General features: G+C 37.5%; 1 protein-coding gene across 2 annotated transcripts in view; it reads left to right on the top strand.

Moving 5' to 3' along the window:
* The window catches only part of Nipbl (NIPBL cohesin loading factor), a 154,910-nt gene that overhangs the window by 122,912 nt on the left and 13,818 nt on the right, over positions 1-18,180 (top strand). For both annotated transcript variants that reach the window (XM_005077992.4, XM_013119043.3), the window contains exons 31-40: positions 2,357-2,455; positions 3,364-3,417; positions 6,938-7,046; positions 8,387-8,523; positions 11,827-11,967; positions 12,160-12,253; positions 12,624-12,778; positions 13,741-13,831; positions 16,059-16,232; positions 16,632-16,822. In XM_005077992.4, the coding sequence (XP_005078049.1) occupies positions 2,357-2,455; positions 3,364-3,417; positions 6,938-7,046; positions 8,387-8,523; positions 11,827-11,967; positions 12,160-12,253; positions 12,624-12,778; positions 13,741-13,831; positions 16,059-16,232; positions 16,632-16,822 (1,245 nt within the window). The remainder of the gene's footprint in view (positions 1-2,356; positions 2,456-3,363; positions 3,418-6,937; positions 7,047-8,386; positions 8,524-11,826; positions 11,968-12,159; positions 12,254-12,623; positions 12,779-13,740; positions 13,832-16,058; positions 16,233-16,631; positions 16,823-18,180) is intronic.

Genomic DNA, 18,180 nt, shown 5'->3' with positions numbered 1-18,180 from the left:
ATGACTCCTGCAATCCTGGGGCTTCCACTGCTATTCTGGTTGCACCTTCACAAGTGGCCTCTCCTGGCCTCTCACAGTGCCAAGCCTCAGCTGCTCTCCATGACCCCTTCATGCCTTCAAAACCGTATCACCTGGGAGACCTTAGACATGACTGAGTTGGGCTGCCAACACAAGGTACAACCTTACCTCCCAGTGAACACAGCATGTGTGTGCTGAGTTCCCACAAGATTTCACCTCATTGATGCTGATCTTGTCTTAATCACTGCCAATTTTTCAGTTCCAGCTAACCAGCATCAATTATCCTTGTGAAGCAAGGTTTTTCTTCAGTGGTTCTGGTATCTTTTTAATCACAACTGACTCTTCAACCCCAGCTAACCAGAATCACAAATTCTTAAGTCAAAATAGCAGACAGCTCTGATAGAATCATTAAGGGTCTCACAAACTTCCTTCTCAAACTCCACAAACCAGACCTCCATTGCATCTCTCTCAACATTCTTCCAAGCTCCCACAGAATAGCTCACCAAGCTTTGAACACTCAATGGTTTTTCTTGCTTAAAGTTCTAAAGTCCTTCCACGAAGCTCCCAAAATTGGTAGCCACTTTCCCGCAATCCTGGTAGCCAATTTCTGTCCTAGTTAGAGTTACTATTGCTATGATGGAACACCATGAACAAAACAACTTTGTGTCACTGTTCATCACTGTAAGAAGTCAGGACAGGAACTCACAACAGGGCTGCAACCTGGAGGCAGGAGCTAATGTTGAGTCCTTGGAGGGCTGCTTGCTCTCTCTGGCTTACCAAGCCTACTTTTTATAGAACCCTTAGGGGTGGCCACACCCACAATGGGCTGGATTCTCCTCCTTTGACTAATTAAGAAAAGGTCTTACAGCTGGATCTTACAGAGGCATTTTTTTAATTGAGGTTCCCTCCTCTCAGATGACTTTAGCTTGTTAACATAAAACTATCCAGCATGAGTTTCTTCCTTTAAAGCATAAAAGGGAGCTTTGTAGATAGCAAGTAGGTAAGAGTACTTGTTCTACAAGCATGAGGACTGAGCTCAAATCCCTAGCACCCACATTAAAAGCTGGGCATAGCCACATGTACCTGTAACCCTAGCATTGGGCAGGTGGAGACAGGCAGATTCTCAGGTCTTGCTGACTAGCCTGTCTAGCCAAAATAGCAAGCAAAAAAGTCTCAAGAAAAATGATTGCGATAGATGTCCTGCTGTGGTCTCTTATGTGCTCCCATGGGTATACACACCCACATTAAGTACATGTGTACAGCACACACACACAAAACAATAAAAGTGATTTTAATCTGATCAAACACATTTCAAACTGGAGAGGTGGCTTGTCAGTTTCTTGCTGCTCTTGCAGAGAAACCAGGTTCGATTTCTAGCACCCACTCCAGGTGGCTCACAACCACCTATACTCAGTTCCAAAGGATCCAAAACCTCCTCTGGCTCCTGCAGGCACTTGCACACAGGTGATGCACATCCATTCAGGCACACACACATAAACACATGGTTAAAGAATTTTGAAAGTGTTTTATGCAGAAGCTGTAGGTTAAACATAGTATTGCCCATCACCACTGTTTGACAACGTTCATAATTTGGGAAATCAGTTGGTCAGATTTTTTGTGATGGTTTTGTTTGCTTGTTTTTGGTTTTTTTCAAGACAGGGTTTCTCTGTAACTTTGGAACCTGCTCTGTAGACCAGGCTGGCCTCAGACTCCCAGAAATCCACCTGTCTGTACCTCCCAAATGCTGGGCTTAAAGGTGTGCACCACCACTGTCCAGCTACAATTGGTCATTTTAATCATGAAGAAATTTATAATAAACTCCTGGCTAGCTGTAGCTTTGTGTTGGGCCTTAATGAGAATTTACAATTAAAAGTTTGCTGGTTTTGGCTGACGTGAGCAAGTGGGAGCTCACAAACCCCAGTCTGACAGCTGGGGAACCAGCATAAGACCCAACCAGTCCCCCCTGAATGTGAGTGTCAGTTGGGGGACCTGGGCAGTCTATGGGGCCTCTGGCAGTGGAACCAGTATTTATCCCTAGTGCACAAATGACTTTGGGAACCCATCCCCTATGCAGGGATACCCTCTCAGCCTAGATACATGGGGGAGGGACTGGGTCCAGCCTCAAATGATGTGACAGACTTTGATGATCCCTCATGGGAGGCCTCACCCTCCCTGAGGAGTGGATGGTTGGGGTAGGGGGGAAGGGAAGTATGGGAAGGAGAGGGAAAAGGAACTGGAATTGGTATGTAAAGTAAGACTGTTTTTAATTTAAATAAAAATGAATTTTTAAAAAGTTTGCTGTTTTTGTTGTTAATAATTGATTTTCCTTTTCTTTTAGAAATTAGTAAATGAAACATTCCAGAAACTCTGGTTTACTCCAACGCCACATAATGACAAAGAAGCAATGACAAGAAAAATCTTAAACATCACTGATGTGGTAAGAACAATGGACACAAGTGTGTGGTCACTGTGAATGCAAAGGTAGTTGAAGTGCACTGCGTTTTATGAGGGAAGAGGCAATGATGAAATGCGTAGCTTTGCCTGGTGTTACTGCTGCTTCATTTGTATTCCTGGAGCTTCTGGTATTTAAGTAACAGGAGATTGATATTTACACATGGCTCAACTTCTTGATACTCACATGTATAAACATTGATGTTGAGGTTTTCTCTTCTGCCATAATTGAGAAAAGAAGAGAGAAAGAGGAGGATAGCTGTGTACTCTGGGCTTGCAACCTGCAGATAGCATTTAGAGTAGTTTAGGTTTTATTACATAAATGAACTGTAATTTGCTGGTATGTATTGAATATTAGCAATTTTATATACTTGGTGACAAGATTATCTCCATTTTCACTGTTAGCAATAAGTCTATTCTCAAGAGGGTTAAGGAACAAAAATTTGTATTTTCATTGTTTGAAACCTCACAGATTTTTCTGATAGAGTGTAGCATAAGCTAGTTTTTTATGATTTGATACCATTTTAGTATTTGATATTAAACTAATTTTTAATGTTTTCCATATTACCAAGTGTTTGAGTTGCTGAAAAAAATGTTTGCTTTAGATACAATATTGTAAAAGTATACTTCATGTTATGACATAACTAAAAATGTCTGTTTTAAAATAAATGTTTTTGAGAGAGAGAGAATTTCAACATTTTCCCCTTCCCTTTGCTACCCTCAAACCCCCCCATATACCCTCCTCGCTCTCTTTCAAATCCATGGCCTCTTTTTCATTGCTATTATATGTATTAAGTATATGCTATCTATTCCTAACCATAACCTTGTCTGTCTTTATAATGTCATTATAAATGCATTATTTTAATAGTTTCATGGCCTTCCTTTTCACCTTAGGTTGCAGCATGTAGAGATACTGGATATGACTGGTTTGAGCAACTCCTTCAAAATGTGAGTGTAATTTTGATGACACGAGATTTAATAAAGGGTCTTTATCATTTTAAAAATAAAACTTTTAAGAGTTGGAGAGATGGCTCAGTGGTTAAGAGCATTGGCTGCTCTTCTATAGGACCTGTGTTTAGTTCCCAGCACCCACATGGTCATTCACAGCTATGTATAATGGGATCCGATGCCCTCTTGTGGCCTGCAGGTGTACATGCAGATAGAGTGCCATATACATAAAATAAATAAATCTTAAAAATAAATAAAATTTTTTAAAAAAGAAAAATAAAAGTAAGCTATTCTTTCTTAAATATTTGTGTTTTAGTGGAAGAAACTTACTTCAGTATGTTAAGCCTTGTGATTTAATTTTCTTGCTGAATCAATTATCCAGTTAACTGCTAAAATGTTTTCTGAATTACTAACTAAAGTTCTAACTTCACTTTCAGATAATTTTTTTCCATATCTCTTTAATGTAGAACCGTGGTTCTCAACCTTCCTACCCTTTAATACAGTTCCTTATAGTGTGGTGTGATCCCCAACCATAAGATTATTTTGTTGCTTCTTTATAACTATAGTTTTGCTGCTGTTAGAATCATAATGTGTAAATATGTGATATGTGTGATATCTGATATGCAACCCCTATGAAAGGGTCATTTGATCCCCCAAAGGGGTTACGACCCACAGGTTGAGAACCAATGATCTAGACACTACTCACGAGATCTTAAATATAAAAATAACATTAAATACATAATTATTTGGCATATTGCAAAATATATAGAATTTCTTTTAGTAGCATAAACTAATACCACAATTTGAACTTTCAGAAATGTTCACATAAGAATTTTCATTTCCCAACTGTAAATGTTCCTAGCATGTTTCGGTCTTTGTGTGTGTAGGTGGTAGGTAGCGTGTGTGGAGCTAGATGAGAGTGTTAGGTGTCCTGTCATTCCTTCGTTCTCTGTCTTATTCTCTTGAGACTCTCTCACTGAATCTGAAGTTCACGGATTTGGCTAGGTTAGCTGACCAGCATGTTCCCAACATCCACCTGTTTCTGCCCCCAATGCCAGGGTTACAGACAGCCCAAGTTTTGTTTTGTTTTGTTTGTTTGTTTTCCCAACAGGGTTTCTCTGTAGCTTTGGAACTCACACTGTAGACCAGGCTGGCCTCGAACTCACAGAGATCCGCCTGCCTCTGCCTCCCAAATGCTGGGATTAAAGGCGTGCGCCACCACCTCCAGGCTACTGAGCCCAAGTTTTATGAGGGTGCTAAGGATTTGAACTGTGGTTCCCAAGTTGTCTTACCCACTGAGTTATTTTTGGAGGCAGTATCTCACTATCTCACATTTTTCCTTAGTATTGCTCTAAAAACTCTAGGCTCAGTGATCCTTCCACCTCTGCCTACCCATCGAATCTTTCATCTGTCTTCTATTCCTTTTTCTTTCACAGCAGTGTGTGTGTGTGTGTGTGTGTGTGTGTGTGTGTGTGTGTGTGTGTGTGTGTGTGTAGGCACAAGTTAACATTTCTAGCCTTTAGTCCATTAGCTTTTCTGTCATTAGTTATTTGTCATCTGATTCCTCAAATTTTGCCAGTTCAATAGTGTGGCATGTGGTCCTCATCTGTTGTCATATGCTCATCTTTACTTAGGAAGTAACAATTCTCCACATGAACTGTTGGGAATAATTATTGCTTATGTGTTTTGCATCCAGTTTCCTAGTTTGTGATGTGTTCTCCCTGCTTTGAAGAGTCTATTCATGTTTTCCTTTGTATTGCTAAGAGTTGAAGCGCAAGCTGTCTAGGTGCAAAGTGTACATTCCACTATTGAGTTTAGTTACACCTAGCCCTCTCCCACCACGTTTTGTTGATGTTTTGTTTAAGATGGGTCTCATTGTGTAGGCCTTCTGACCTGAAACTCTCTATATATAGACCAGGCTGGCATTGAACTCATAGAGATCCACCTGCTGCTGCCTCTGGTGTGTGGAATTAAAGGCATGTGCTACCCCACATGGCATGATCCAGTACTCTTGAGGCTAAGACAGAAGGATCTTGAATTCAGGTTCCAGGACACACTCTAAAGCTACACAGATAAACCCTGTCTTAAAATAAAAAAAAAAAAAGTGAATTATAGAGTGGATCAAGGAAATTTTGCAGTTCATAATTGAAAATGAGCAAATTGGGGCTGTCTTTTATGTATCTTTTAATTGAACAGTGATGCTCTGCATATTTCATATTGTTCTGGTTGCTGTTACTCATTTTTAACTCTTCGGGTAATTTTTTTTTAACTTGAAGACTGTTAACATTTGAGAGAAAAACAGCAGGATAGATACAGAAGGATCTCTGAGTTAAAGGACCAGCAGGGCTACATATTCAGACCCTGTCCCGGAGGCAAGGTGGGGTAGGGAACGAAAGGAAGGAAAGAGGCCACGTCTTAAGTTAGGGAGCATGGAAGCCTGCAGGTTCAGCAGTGGAGCTTAACAAGGAATAGCTTCTGAAAAGATTGAGAAAGGCCAGAATGTCCAGAAAAGTCCAGAATGCGTAGACTTGAGCCAATAACAAAAGAAAGATTCTTTATTTAATAATGGGAAAGGAAGGCCAGAAAGATGTTTCAGCAATTAAGAACACTTGTTGTTCATAGCAGAGGACCTGAGTTTGATCCCAGCACCCTCTCCACACACACATTTCGTGCACAAACACACAAGTAAAGCACTTACACACAAGATAAAATAAAGCTGGCAACCTAGTAATATAGTGCTTTTTTTTGTAAAAGCTTTCCTATCTTTAAGTTTAAATTTTACAATTTGAATATTGAATTTTTGTTTTACTTCACTTTAGTTCCTCTCATATGAACCACTCATAACTTGCTCTGACTCTGTGAGACATACGGAGATAGAATATTTGTTATGTCTGATAACTCTGGGAAACTCCACAAAAATGAAATGCATCTTTTATCCCTAGAAATAATTCAGCTAATTATTATTGGTAAAACAGATATACCTTAAGTCATTTTTCCCAGTAGCCTATGGTTGTAAGACTGGATTGCTTTTACTTTTTTACTATAAGTAGATTTATCTCCATCTTCTTTATTGTTCTTCATAGTATTTTTAAGCACATCTTATGATTTGGGAAAGAATGAAGCACACAAAAAAAATCTGTCAAAGAATATGCCTTTATGTTTTGTAATTGTAAGGCTTAAGGTATAATTCAGATACATTTGTTAATTATTTAAAATAATTCAGCTAACATCATCAGGTAGTGCTTCTGTGGTCTTCGCAGGCTTGAGAGAGAAGTTACTTTTCCTGCCTCTCTCCATTGCAGGACATTGCACACTGCAGTTTAAATACTTGGTACTAAAGTTGTTAACTTTGCAAATTGATGATTTATGAGATATTTTTAAATATGTCATATATTTTGCTTTGTCTTTTAATATTAAGAACTAAAAAAACAAGATGCTTGATATTTAATGCATGTCCATTGTCATTATTGCCTGATAAATAATTCTACTGGTATTTTTTTTAATGCGTATACATGTGTAGTTGTTGAAGTCTGAAGAGGATTCCTCATATAAACCTGTGAAGAAAGCTTGCACTCAGCTTGTTGATAACCTAGTTGAACATATTCTTAAATATGAGGAATCTCTAGCTGGTAAGATACTTTATTGATTGGTCCTTAAGTTAATTTAATGAGATTTTCAAGTATTGGGGCCCTTTTCTCAGTTTTACCTCTGGATTTGCTTGCTAATAACTAGCTGTATCATCTTTAAGGGTAATTTGATTTTTATGATGTAAATTTCTGTTTGATAATTCATTTTAGATTATATTTTAAGATTACCTAGATCAAATAGTATAATAAAAGCATAAGTTTTCTACCTATCTCTCAATATGTACTTTTAGATGGCATATTGAATAAGACTAAAGTTGAGGGCCCAATTTTTTTTATGGTATCACAAAACTATTTGGTTTTATTTAAATTATAGAAAACTTTCAAAGAAATTGTAGTAGCCATTAAAATGTTCTTAACATATTATACTTTCTAATATTTTTCTAGTTGTATACAAAGTTCTCTTAATGTTTAATCTGTTAAAATTTCTTAATTAATTCTTAATCTGTTGAAATTTGTAATGTAAATTAAGTAATTAATATATTATGAATTATATTATGTCAGTCACAAACCTGAAGTCTTCTGTTATCAAAAATTGCATGAAAAAGTTAAGTCATGGGGCAGGAGAGATGGCTCAGAGGTTAAGAACACTGGCTGCTCTTCCAGAGGTCCTGAGTTCAATTCCCAGCAACCACATGGTGGCTCACAACCATCCATAATTACATCTGGTGCCTTCCTCTTGCCTGCAGGCATATATGCAGACAAAATGCTATATGCATAATAAATAAATCTTTAAAAAAAGAAAAGAAAAAGTTAAGTCATAATTGGTACCTATTTCTTAAAATCATAGACTATTAATATTACTTCCCATTCCCTAATGTACATTATGAGGAGAATCAGTAAATAGACCTCAGTTACTCAGTTGAAGGACCGACTTCATTCCTTTTCTATTTTTCTCATCCTAGGCTTCATTGGTGATATTAATTTTAATCGCTGCTAATTATCTCTTTAAAAAAATATTTTTTAGGAACCAAAGTGTCTCCTAACTGACCTCATGTGAGCAGTGTTATTTACTTCCATTCATAGACAATACCAGCTTATTCCCAAAGACTCTCCCTGAACTTTCCAACTTCATTCTCCTTTTAAACTTCTGTCGTATCTCCTTACAGTGAAACTTGCCTTTCATAGTAAGGCCTCTGTCCTTTGTCTTCATTGTATAATTTTGTGCCCAAAAATGAAATACAGATAGTCTAGTATCATAAGAAATACTGATGCATTTTATTAAGGCCTATACTGGATCTGTTATAGGGGTAAAGTCAATAATATTTTATCTAATTTTTACTACTTTACCTTATTTTAGTGTCTTCTTTCTCTGTTTTTTTCAGACTCAGACAATAAGGGTGTGAATTCTGGAAGATTGGTAGCTTGTATAACCACTTTGTTCTTATTCAGCAAAATAAGACCCCAACTCATGGTTAAACATGCCATGACTATGCAGCCATACCTTACCACTAAATGTAGTGTAAGTATAAATGCTATCTTTTTGGTTGGTTGGTTGGTTGTTTGCTTGGTTAGTTTTTCTGAGACAGGGTTTCTCTGCATAACAGTCCAGGCTGTCCTGGAACTTGCTCTGTAGAAATCCACCTGACCAAATGGACAGAACTAGAAAAAAACCATCCTGAATGAGGTAACCCAGACCCAGAAAGACAAATACAGTATGTTTTCACTCATAAGTAGATACCAGACATAAAGCAAAAGATACCCACCCAGCCTACAATCCACAACCCCAGAGAAGCTAGAACCCTCTTCCAATAATAGATGGAAGCAGATGCAGAAATCCACAGCTAATCAATGGGCCAAGCTCCTGGAGTACAATCGAAATGAGGGAGGAGTAATAAATATATGAGGTCACTGGCAGTGGGTCCAAGATTAACTCTAATGTACACACTGACTTAGTGGAGCCCATTCTATATGGAGAGACACCTTACTCAGCCTAGACACAGGGGTGTGGGGGTGGGGAGGTACCTTGGTCCTGCCTCAATGAGATGATGGAACAGACTTAGTAGACTTCCTAGGGGAGACCTTACCCTCTCCGAGGAGCAGGTAGGGAGAGCAGGAGGAGAGGAGGTAAGAATAAATAAATAAATCAGCAAAAAAAAGCAAATTAAAAAGAAAGAAATCTGTCTGCCTCCCAAGTACTGAGATTAAAGGCTTATTTGTTCTTTCTTCCATACAACAGCTAGTAAATACTTTAAATTTAGAATTCACATATGTTAGACACATTCTCACTGACAAATAACTGTCCTCGACTCAGATATATATTCTAATGGTTGTTACAAGTTATCTAAAAACATCAACTAAAATTCAGGCTCTATTTCTATTTTTCTTAGTTCTTAAGCTAACCCCTCTGTAAACTGTTTAATAAATGTTGTAGCTCTTAAGACCTCAAAAGTGAATAAATCAGAAATTCTAACTTGGAGAAGCTTACTATATTTTGGATTCTTAATTTATAATACATTTTATTACTTTTATTATAAAGCAGTATGTTGAATATGGAACATCTAGTATCATATTAGAGACACTGATTGTTAACATGCTATGTTCTAGAATAAAATGAAAATTCACAAAACATTGCTTAAATAAAAATAATAGTGTAAATCAAGTGAGGTTTAACTTTATAATCTGTAGCTAATAGCTTATGTCTGCTAAACACTGCAGTCAGACACTTTGGAGAACTTTACTCATTTACTTTGTCAAGCACTATTTATCCTTAATTTTAAAGATAAGGAAACCAAAGCATAGAAAATATAAATGTCACATAGCTCATCAGTGCCATTCTCTACCTCTAGAGTCTGGGTTACAACATAAACATAGTCTTCTTATGTATACTTTGAAACATTGTTGCATTCATTTTACTGAGCATATTCTTCTGACATATACTTTGAAACATGTTGCATCATTTTATTGAACAGTCTCAGGAATGGGTTCACTAGGGCATTGAGAAAAATTGAGGGTTCTGTTTGCTTCTTTATGGGCTTTGTTTTGTTTTCTATTTGAATTTTGAGAGATCATTAGATAGGATCTTTAGCCCTTTTGAAATGCAATACATAACTATTGGAATCATTTTTGTAATCTGTTAATCTAACAGGCATAAAGGAAAAATTCCTTTTTCATATTGACCAGTTGGTCTTCTTTTTCTGTAAATTTACTGCTCATCTAGTTTTCCTATTTTCTTTTAATTTTGTTTGATGTTTGAAAAGTCTTTAAATAATTTAAACATATTTACCAGACATAATGGTGTATGCCTTTAGTCCCAGCACTCTGGAAGCAGAGGCAGGCAGGTATTTGGATTAAAGGCCAGCCTAATCTACACAGAAAGTTCCAAGATAGCCAGGGCTCTATAGATCATCATACCTTATTTTTTAATTTTTATGTGAAAATCCTATACATACTCTAAAATGAAAAATAAATGTGATATTTTGGGCAGTAAAATTATTTACCCAAAAACAAATACCAGTTATTTTTTGCTTGGCTAGATTAAAGGCATACATACAAAGTCTTTCCCTTTACAACACCCTCCCCCCACCAACAGTAATATTGCTTTTAGTGAGAGTTAGCTGATTAGAGTACAAGTGGGAAAAGGGTTGTTATGAGGCTACAGAGATGCTCAGTGGTTAGGAGCACTTCTTTATCTTCCAGAGGACCTGGGTTCAGTTCCTAACACCCACATAGTGGCTCACAGCCATCTGTGACTCCAGTTCAGGGCACTCAGTGCCCTCTAATGACCTCCACGGGCACTAATCATACACATGATACAGACAGACAAAGTTCTGATACACATAAAATAAATAAAATCAGGAATTTTTTTCATGTGCTTAGTTATTTTTTAACCAAGAAAAATCTGTAAGTATAAAATTATAAATCCTTCTAACTAGTTCTGGAATAATAAATATATTTATTAAATATAATATATTTAAAACAGCATTTCTCCACTCAATCAATAGTGATAGATAATCCGCTGTTGGTAAGAGCTTTTGTTGTATTGAGGGATATTCAACAGCATCTTTTGTTTTGGTCTCTGTCCAGTAGATGCCACCTCCCACTGTGACAACTAGAATTGCCCCTCACATTGCAAAATACCAGGGATAGAGAATGGTGAGCACAGTCACCCACAGTTGAGGACTATTAGGTTAATAACCTTCATCAAGAAAGTTAATCATCAGTCAAGCTTAAAAGCTGCCAGTCTTTGTAAAACATTCCCCTCGTATTTAAATACTTTATTTATACTTGACTTACATTTCATTTTAGGGGAGGAATGTGAGGCTGAAAATGTGGTTCAGCAATTAAGAGTACCAGCTACAAGCAATATGGTGCACATACATACATTTAGGCAAACAATCATACTCATAAAATAAAAACAAAAAGTCCCCAAATTATTTAAGTGTAACAGCATTAACATTATTAAGTGCCCAAAGGTCACATGTAAATTACTGTTAGAGCTACAGTGCAACTTGTGATAATCTCTCAAAATGCTGTTCTTTTCCTGTGTGGGGGTAGAGAGCTCCTTCCAAGATTTTTGGGTTTTTTGGTTGGTTGGTTGGTTGGTTGGTTTTCCGAGACAGGATTTCTCTATGTAGCTTTGGAGCCTTTCCTGGCACTCGCTCTGTAGACCAGGCTGGCCTCGAATTCAGAGATCCGCCTGTCTCTGCCTCCCAAGTGCTGAGATTAAGGGTGTGCACCACCAATGCCTGGCCATAATGCTCTATTCTCATAAGTTTCTTTTTAAGTTTTAGATATTCATAAAGCATTAATTTTATCCTCATAGACACAAAATGATTTCATGGTTATCTGCAATGTTGCAAAAATCCTTGAGTTGGTTGTACCATTGATGGAACACCCAAGTGAAACTTTCCTTGCCACTATTGAAGAAGATCTGATGAAACTGATCATCAAATATGGCATGACTGTGAGTAATTTACTATCTCTGTTTTGTAGTATGTAATATGTGGGTGATAGTTTGTAACCTATTGCTGTATAATAGGTCAGTTAAGTCACAAGATCTTTTATTTTAAGACAAATATATAAGAAGGAAAAAATGATCATACTTCAACTGTGTTTTAGTTTTTACTTAAAGAGTAACATTTTCTCTATCTTTTAGGTAGTACAGCATTGTGTGAGCTGTCTTGGGGCTGTTGTAAATAAAGTGACACAGAATTTTAAATTTGTGTGGGCCTGTTTCAATAGATACTATGGTAAGTTCAGTGCCTGGGCTTTCAAATTGTTCCCTAAGTTCTGCAAGTGTATCTGCATCATTTACACATCTGATAACAGAGAGCAGTGAGGAAATAAGTGTGTTCTCCAGCATCCTCTCAGAAATTCTCTGTGACCTTTTATATTCTCATTAGTTCAAAAGTTTGTCTCTTTAAAGTGATAAGTTTTCTGGCCACTGTATAAAGTAAAATTTTAATATTTTTTCTTACGTTGTTGTAGGCTATACACATTATAAATGTATTTACTACTTAAAACCATTAGTAAAAGTTAATTGTCTTTTATTAGTAATTGTTTAAACATGATTCAAAGATAAAGAGATTACTGTAAATAACTGTTATTTATCTTTACTAGGTGCCATTTCAAAATTAAAAAGTCAGCACCAAGAAGACCCAAATAATACTTCACTTTTAACAAATAAACCAGCACTTCTTAGGTCCCTCTTCACTGTTGGAGCACTCTGTCGGCATTTTGATTTTGATCTGGAAGATTTTAAAGGCAACAGTAAGGTAAAGATCACAGTATTACCTGGTGTGCTGTGAATCACAATCCTGTGGCCCTGAGTTAAGAATCAGAATAATGACCTTCAAAGAAGGCAGCATTAGAGATGTAATGAGACCTCTGGAAAGAATGCTAGTCGAAGCCTGATCCTAGACTTCCTGCTGATCTTTAGCAGTTTCTTACTGGTCTGTGATAGATTTACAGTTTCCACAATTATATCAATTCATTAACATAGACACTGTTTGCAACAAGTTATGGCATATGCTTGTCACAGACAATCGCATCAAATGCCACTATTCTGAAATAAGAGACCGGAAAGGTATCTCAGGAGCTAAATAAGCACTGTCTGCTCTTCCAGAGAACCTGGGTTTAGTTACCAGCGCCCATATGGCAGTTCAAGCCTTATATAGCCCCAGTTCCTAGGGATCTGACATCCACTTCTGGCCTCTGCAGGCACCAGACACACACATGATGCATAGTCGTCATACATGCAGACAGAGCACTTCTGCATACAAAGGTTTTTTTTTTAATTAATTAAATAAATGGAATTGATTTTTTTCCCCCTACCCAGTGTTACGACTCAAACTTAATGCATTGTGTTTGCCAGGCTGGTGCTCTGCAAATGACCAACATCCACAGCAAAGTTCACATGAAAATTTTCATTGTTTGCTCTTAGGGATCCCCCACCCCCCTTTATAGCTGGGAACTGAGGACTGGTGACAGGAAAGAACCAAGTCGTTAGAATTAATTCTTCTGGCTTCGACACCTCTACAGGGCACTATGGGGCCTGCTCATTCTCCCTATCCCCCTCCCGCCCTCTCCCTCTTGCTCTCCCTCCCTCTCCTTCCCTTTTCTTCTCTATGTCTCTGTCCCTCTCTTCCTCCCTTCCCCTCCTCTTCCTTACACACACTTGAAAACTTATCTGACATGGTGTGTTCTTCTTGAATACCTTTAATATGCCCCCCCTTAGGTTAACATAAAGGATAAAGTACTTGAGCTGTTGATGTATTTTACGAAACATTCAGATGAAGAAGTACAAACAAAAGCCATCATTGGTCTAGGTAAGTTAAGTCTAAATTTCTTAGTAGTTTTTAGCTCTTTGAGGCGTAGAATAAGCTTTTTGGCTATCTTGAGTCTAGGTTGTTGGGTTTTTTAGACATACTTCTTTTGGCTGAGTAATCTGATATGGAGAATGAAGCACTGGGGTTTAAAACACCTAGATTATGTTTCCGCCTGTGGCCTTTCTGGATAGCTCTGATCCAGCCACTTCTCCCTTCCTCGGTTCTTTCTTAGTAACATAGGGCTAACAATATTGTGCTTCCTAGAGCTGGCTTAAGAACACTGACTGGGGCACCATAATACTCGGGACATGTTAAAAGTTGTGTGCTATTTGCATTCCTTAAAATTGTTGTTTTTCATTGCAAAAAATGTTATTACATGTGTCTGCTACTTGTTAATGGACAGTCTATGTAGACTTAATTACAGGAACAGCTGGGATGCATACCTGGTCCGTGTTCCTTTTCCAGAAGACTAGTATAGTAAAAACATGTTTTGCAAGCAGCTCTATACAGCTTACCTGGGAAGGAATTAGAGTATACAGAATTAGAAACAGGAAAGTATTAAATTGCCTGAATTAAATACTCTTTTTTAAAAAGGAAAGAAATCTAAAACTCTTTTGTCTTAGACATGTAATAAATTGTTTTATTTATAAAAGACAAAGAGGAAAGTATGTTATTGTGTGTTTTGTGCAAATACATAAAATATTCAAAAACTTAATTTGTTTGGAAATATTTTGATAGCATTATCAAGGTTTGTAATTTGATTAATATTCATGGGTAGTCAATGATATTGGTCTTTGAAAAAAATGAGTAAAAAGATTCTGAGTTACCCAAACCCTGTTAAATCATGTTAATAATTTTATAAATATTTAAATATAACTACCTTTTTCCTTGTCATCCCTTATGTAAATTGCTTATAAGCCAGTTGTGGTTGTGGGCACTTTTAATCCAAGCACTCAACAGCCAGAAGCAGGCAAATCTCTTAAGTTCAACCCTGGCTTGGTCTACATAGTGAATTTCAAGTCAGCTAGGATTGCAGAGTGAAGTCTTCTGTCAACAGAATTTATAAGAGGAAATACAGTAAGCCAGGCAGTGGTGGTGCACGCCTTTAATCCCAGCACACGGGAGGCAGAGGCAGGTGGATCTCTGTGAGTTCGAGGCCAGGCTGGACCGACAGCCTCCAAAACAATACAGAGAAACCCTGTCTGGTTAAAAAAAAAAAAAAAGAGGAAATACAGTAAAAATGTGAAGACCATTTATTAGAGAGTTATGGGATGAGGTACTACCTTCATACCAGTGTATATTCTTAAGTATTAAATGTAGATAATAAGTTTTGGAGTGACAAAGCCAGTTGTATTACAGATAACTCAGAGAACAAATAAATGAAGTTTTAATTTAAGGAAGTGGCACTGTAGAATAGTACAAAAAAAGTTACATGGGCCATGGTTATCCTGCGTGACTTTGAACTGTGACTAATTACTCTCTGCTTTAAGTCTGGTGGTTTAGTTTGGTATTACTAATGCTTGCTGCCATCAAGAGTCTTAATTTTTTTCTTATTAAACATTATCTGCATATACATTAATCATTTGATTTTACTAGTTATTAATTAGTGGTTATAAGTTAGCATTGTGGCCTCAATTTAGGGCCATTTGAGAAAGAATTAGGAAGATAATTTTAGTTCTATTTTTCAATTCTGTTTCATCTGTAGATATATTTCAGTATTTTTTTACATTGTCACTGTAGTACCTTCTATTAGGGGTCTGAAAAAATGTTTGCAGACATTACATCTTAATCCTGACAGCATCCCTCTGAGGTAGGCGGGTGGTAAATATTATTGTCCCCATTTTACAGATGGAGAATTGAGGCAAAGAGAGATTGTGTGACTCACCCAAGGTCACACTACAAGTCAGTGGTGGAGCCAGGACTAGAACCCAAGACTCCTGACTCCTAATCCACTCCCCTAGCCACTAGGCCCTGCTCCCTCCTCAAGGTTTCCTCTTGGGTGAAATTCTCCTTTGAAATGCAATTTCTTGTTTTTAATTCATGGGGAAAGAAGTGCCTGCTCTAATGCTTCTCTAGGTAAGGCCACCAGCATATTCTTCCAGTCATTTTACGTTTTACGTTTTTGAAATTTTTTGAAATAAGGAGCTCTTTGTATAATTTGACATTTTCATTGTGTTAAATTTATCTTTAGTAGGAATATATAAAGACATTTTTCCCTTTTTCTTAGGCTTTGCCTTTATACAGCATCCAAGTCTAATGTTTGAGCAAGAAGTGAAGAATCTGTATAATAATATTTTATCTGATAAGAACTCCTCAGTGAATTTAAAAATACAAGTGTTAAAAAACCTGCAGACTTACCTACAAGAAGAAGACACACGAATGCAGCAAGCAGACAGAGACTGTAAGTGAGAACGTGGTTGGTGATTGACAGTGCAGCTATAGTTAGGATGCTTAGACTCTACCTCAGACAGGTAACATCCCTCGATTCCTAGAAAAGATGATGGACTTCGGGTAAGCGGGAGTTAGTAAGCTGAAGTTCATAGGCCCAATAGTAGTACTACACTCTAAAAAAGTTACAAAATTTTAGGTATCTACAAGCATTAGTGCTTTCCAGGATGAGAAGGGAGTATAGTTTTTACTGTTCTCAAAGAGCCTTTGACACAGTTGAGGAAAAAGACTGGAAACCACCTGAATTTGAACAGAGCTGTAACCCCTTTGTGGGTTTGAATTGTAGATTCAGTCAGGAACGGTAAGCAACGTTAATATGATCTTATGTGTTTCTCCTTTCCCTCTCTTTTAGGGAAGAAAGTTGCAAAACAGGAAGACTTAAAAGAAATGGGAGATGTTTCCTCGGGGATGAGTAGCTCCATCATGCAGCTTTACCTCAAACAGGTGCTTGAGGCCTTCTTCCACACCCAGTCAAGTGTACGCCACTTTGCCCTAAATGTGATTGCATTGACTCTAAACCAAGGTCTTATTCATCCAGTGCAGGTAAGCAAGTTTTACGATAGCAGCGCTCACTGACTGCCAGATAAACTGTTGATGCCATGATGGAACATCAGTAATTTTTTATTCCACTTAATAAGATGTGTCCTAAACTACTGCAACAACAATTCTTATCCCTCTCCTTCCTTCTTTCTTCTTCAAGAGTTAGTCTTGCTGGGCAGTGGTATACACGCCTTTAATACCAGCACTCAGGAGGCAGAGGCAGAGGAATCTCTGTGAGGTCTAGGCCATCATGGTCTACAGATTGGGTTCCAAGACAGGTTTCAAAGCTACAGAGAAAGAGTCTTATAGCATTGCTTAGGTTGTCTGTCCTTAACTCGTGGGCTCAAGTATCCTCCTGCCTCCATTTCCTGAGTCATCTTCAACTCTTAAGATTTTAAACTTTGGGCCGGGCGTTGGTGGTGCACGCCTTTAATCCCAGCACTCGGGAGGCAGAGGCAGGTGGATCTCTGTGAGTTCGAGGCCAGGCTGGACCGACAGCCTCCAAAACAGAGAAACCCTGTCTCGTAAAACCAAAAAAAAAACAAAAGATTTTAAACTTTGGGTAATCTATTATGTTGCCATTGCTGCAAAATACCTATATATTTATGTTAAATATCCAGTCTCTATTACTTTTTTCTAACTAGTTTTGATAAAATTCATTGTAATCCAATTTTACTCAGACCCTTAAAAGCCAACAATATGTAATGTCAATTGAATTAAATAGGTTTAAGAGAATAATAAGCTAAATAGCATAAAGCTTTGTTTGTTCTACCACAAAAAGGTAAATCCCATCATCTGAATTCCATTTTTCTTTTTAAATTGGAGGTTAACATTAAAACTTTGCAATGCAGTTAGGATAATAGACTAAAAGGCCAGATTTGTAACTTAGTGGTAGAGTACCTGCCTAGGGTATTTAGATATTCAAGTCATGGATTTGACCCCAGCATCACAAAAAGAAAGGGAAAAACGAAAAAGAAATAATGTCATAAACTGTTTAGTATCCCTAAAGACTTGCATTTTCTGCTGAAATGTATATATACAGTGTTGTGTCATAAAACAGCAAGCACACTGACAATTATTTAGTCTATTTTTCATCACTCAGAACTGTTAAAATCACTTTATAACATACAACAGTATGTTGAGATTTTTCACCTTTTTTTAAATACTCAGAGATAGGGCCCATGAGATGGTTGGTGGATAAAGGAAGAGGGTGTGTGTGTGGTGTGTAGGAGGATGGTCGGGGTGGGTAAGGGCAACATGGCGGAACTTTGTATTCTCCTTCCACCATACTGGTTCTAATCAACTCAGTCTTGGCAGTAGTTAGCCTGTCCACTGAGCCACCTCACTGATAATCTTAACCT

The sequence above is a fragment of the Mesocricetus auratus genome, unplaced genomic scaffold (assembly GCF_017639785.1).
Source record: "Mesocricetus auratus isolate SY011 unplaced genomic scaffold, BCM_Maur_2.0 Super-Scaffold_100015, whole genome shotgun sequence".
In the NCBI taxonomy this organism is placed as follows: Eukaryota; Metazoa; Chordata; class Mammalia; order Rodentia; family Cricetidae; genus Mesocricetus; species Mesocricetus auratus.
This window is presented reverse-complemented; position numbering and strand designations above follow the sequence as displayed.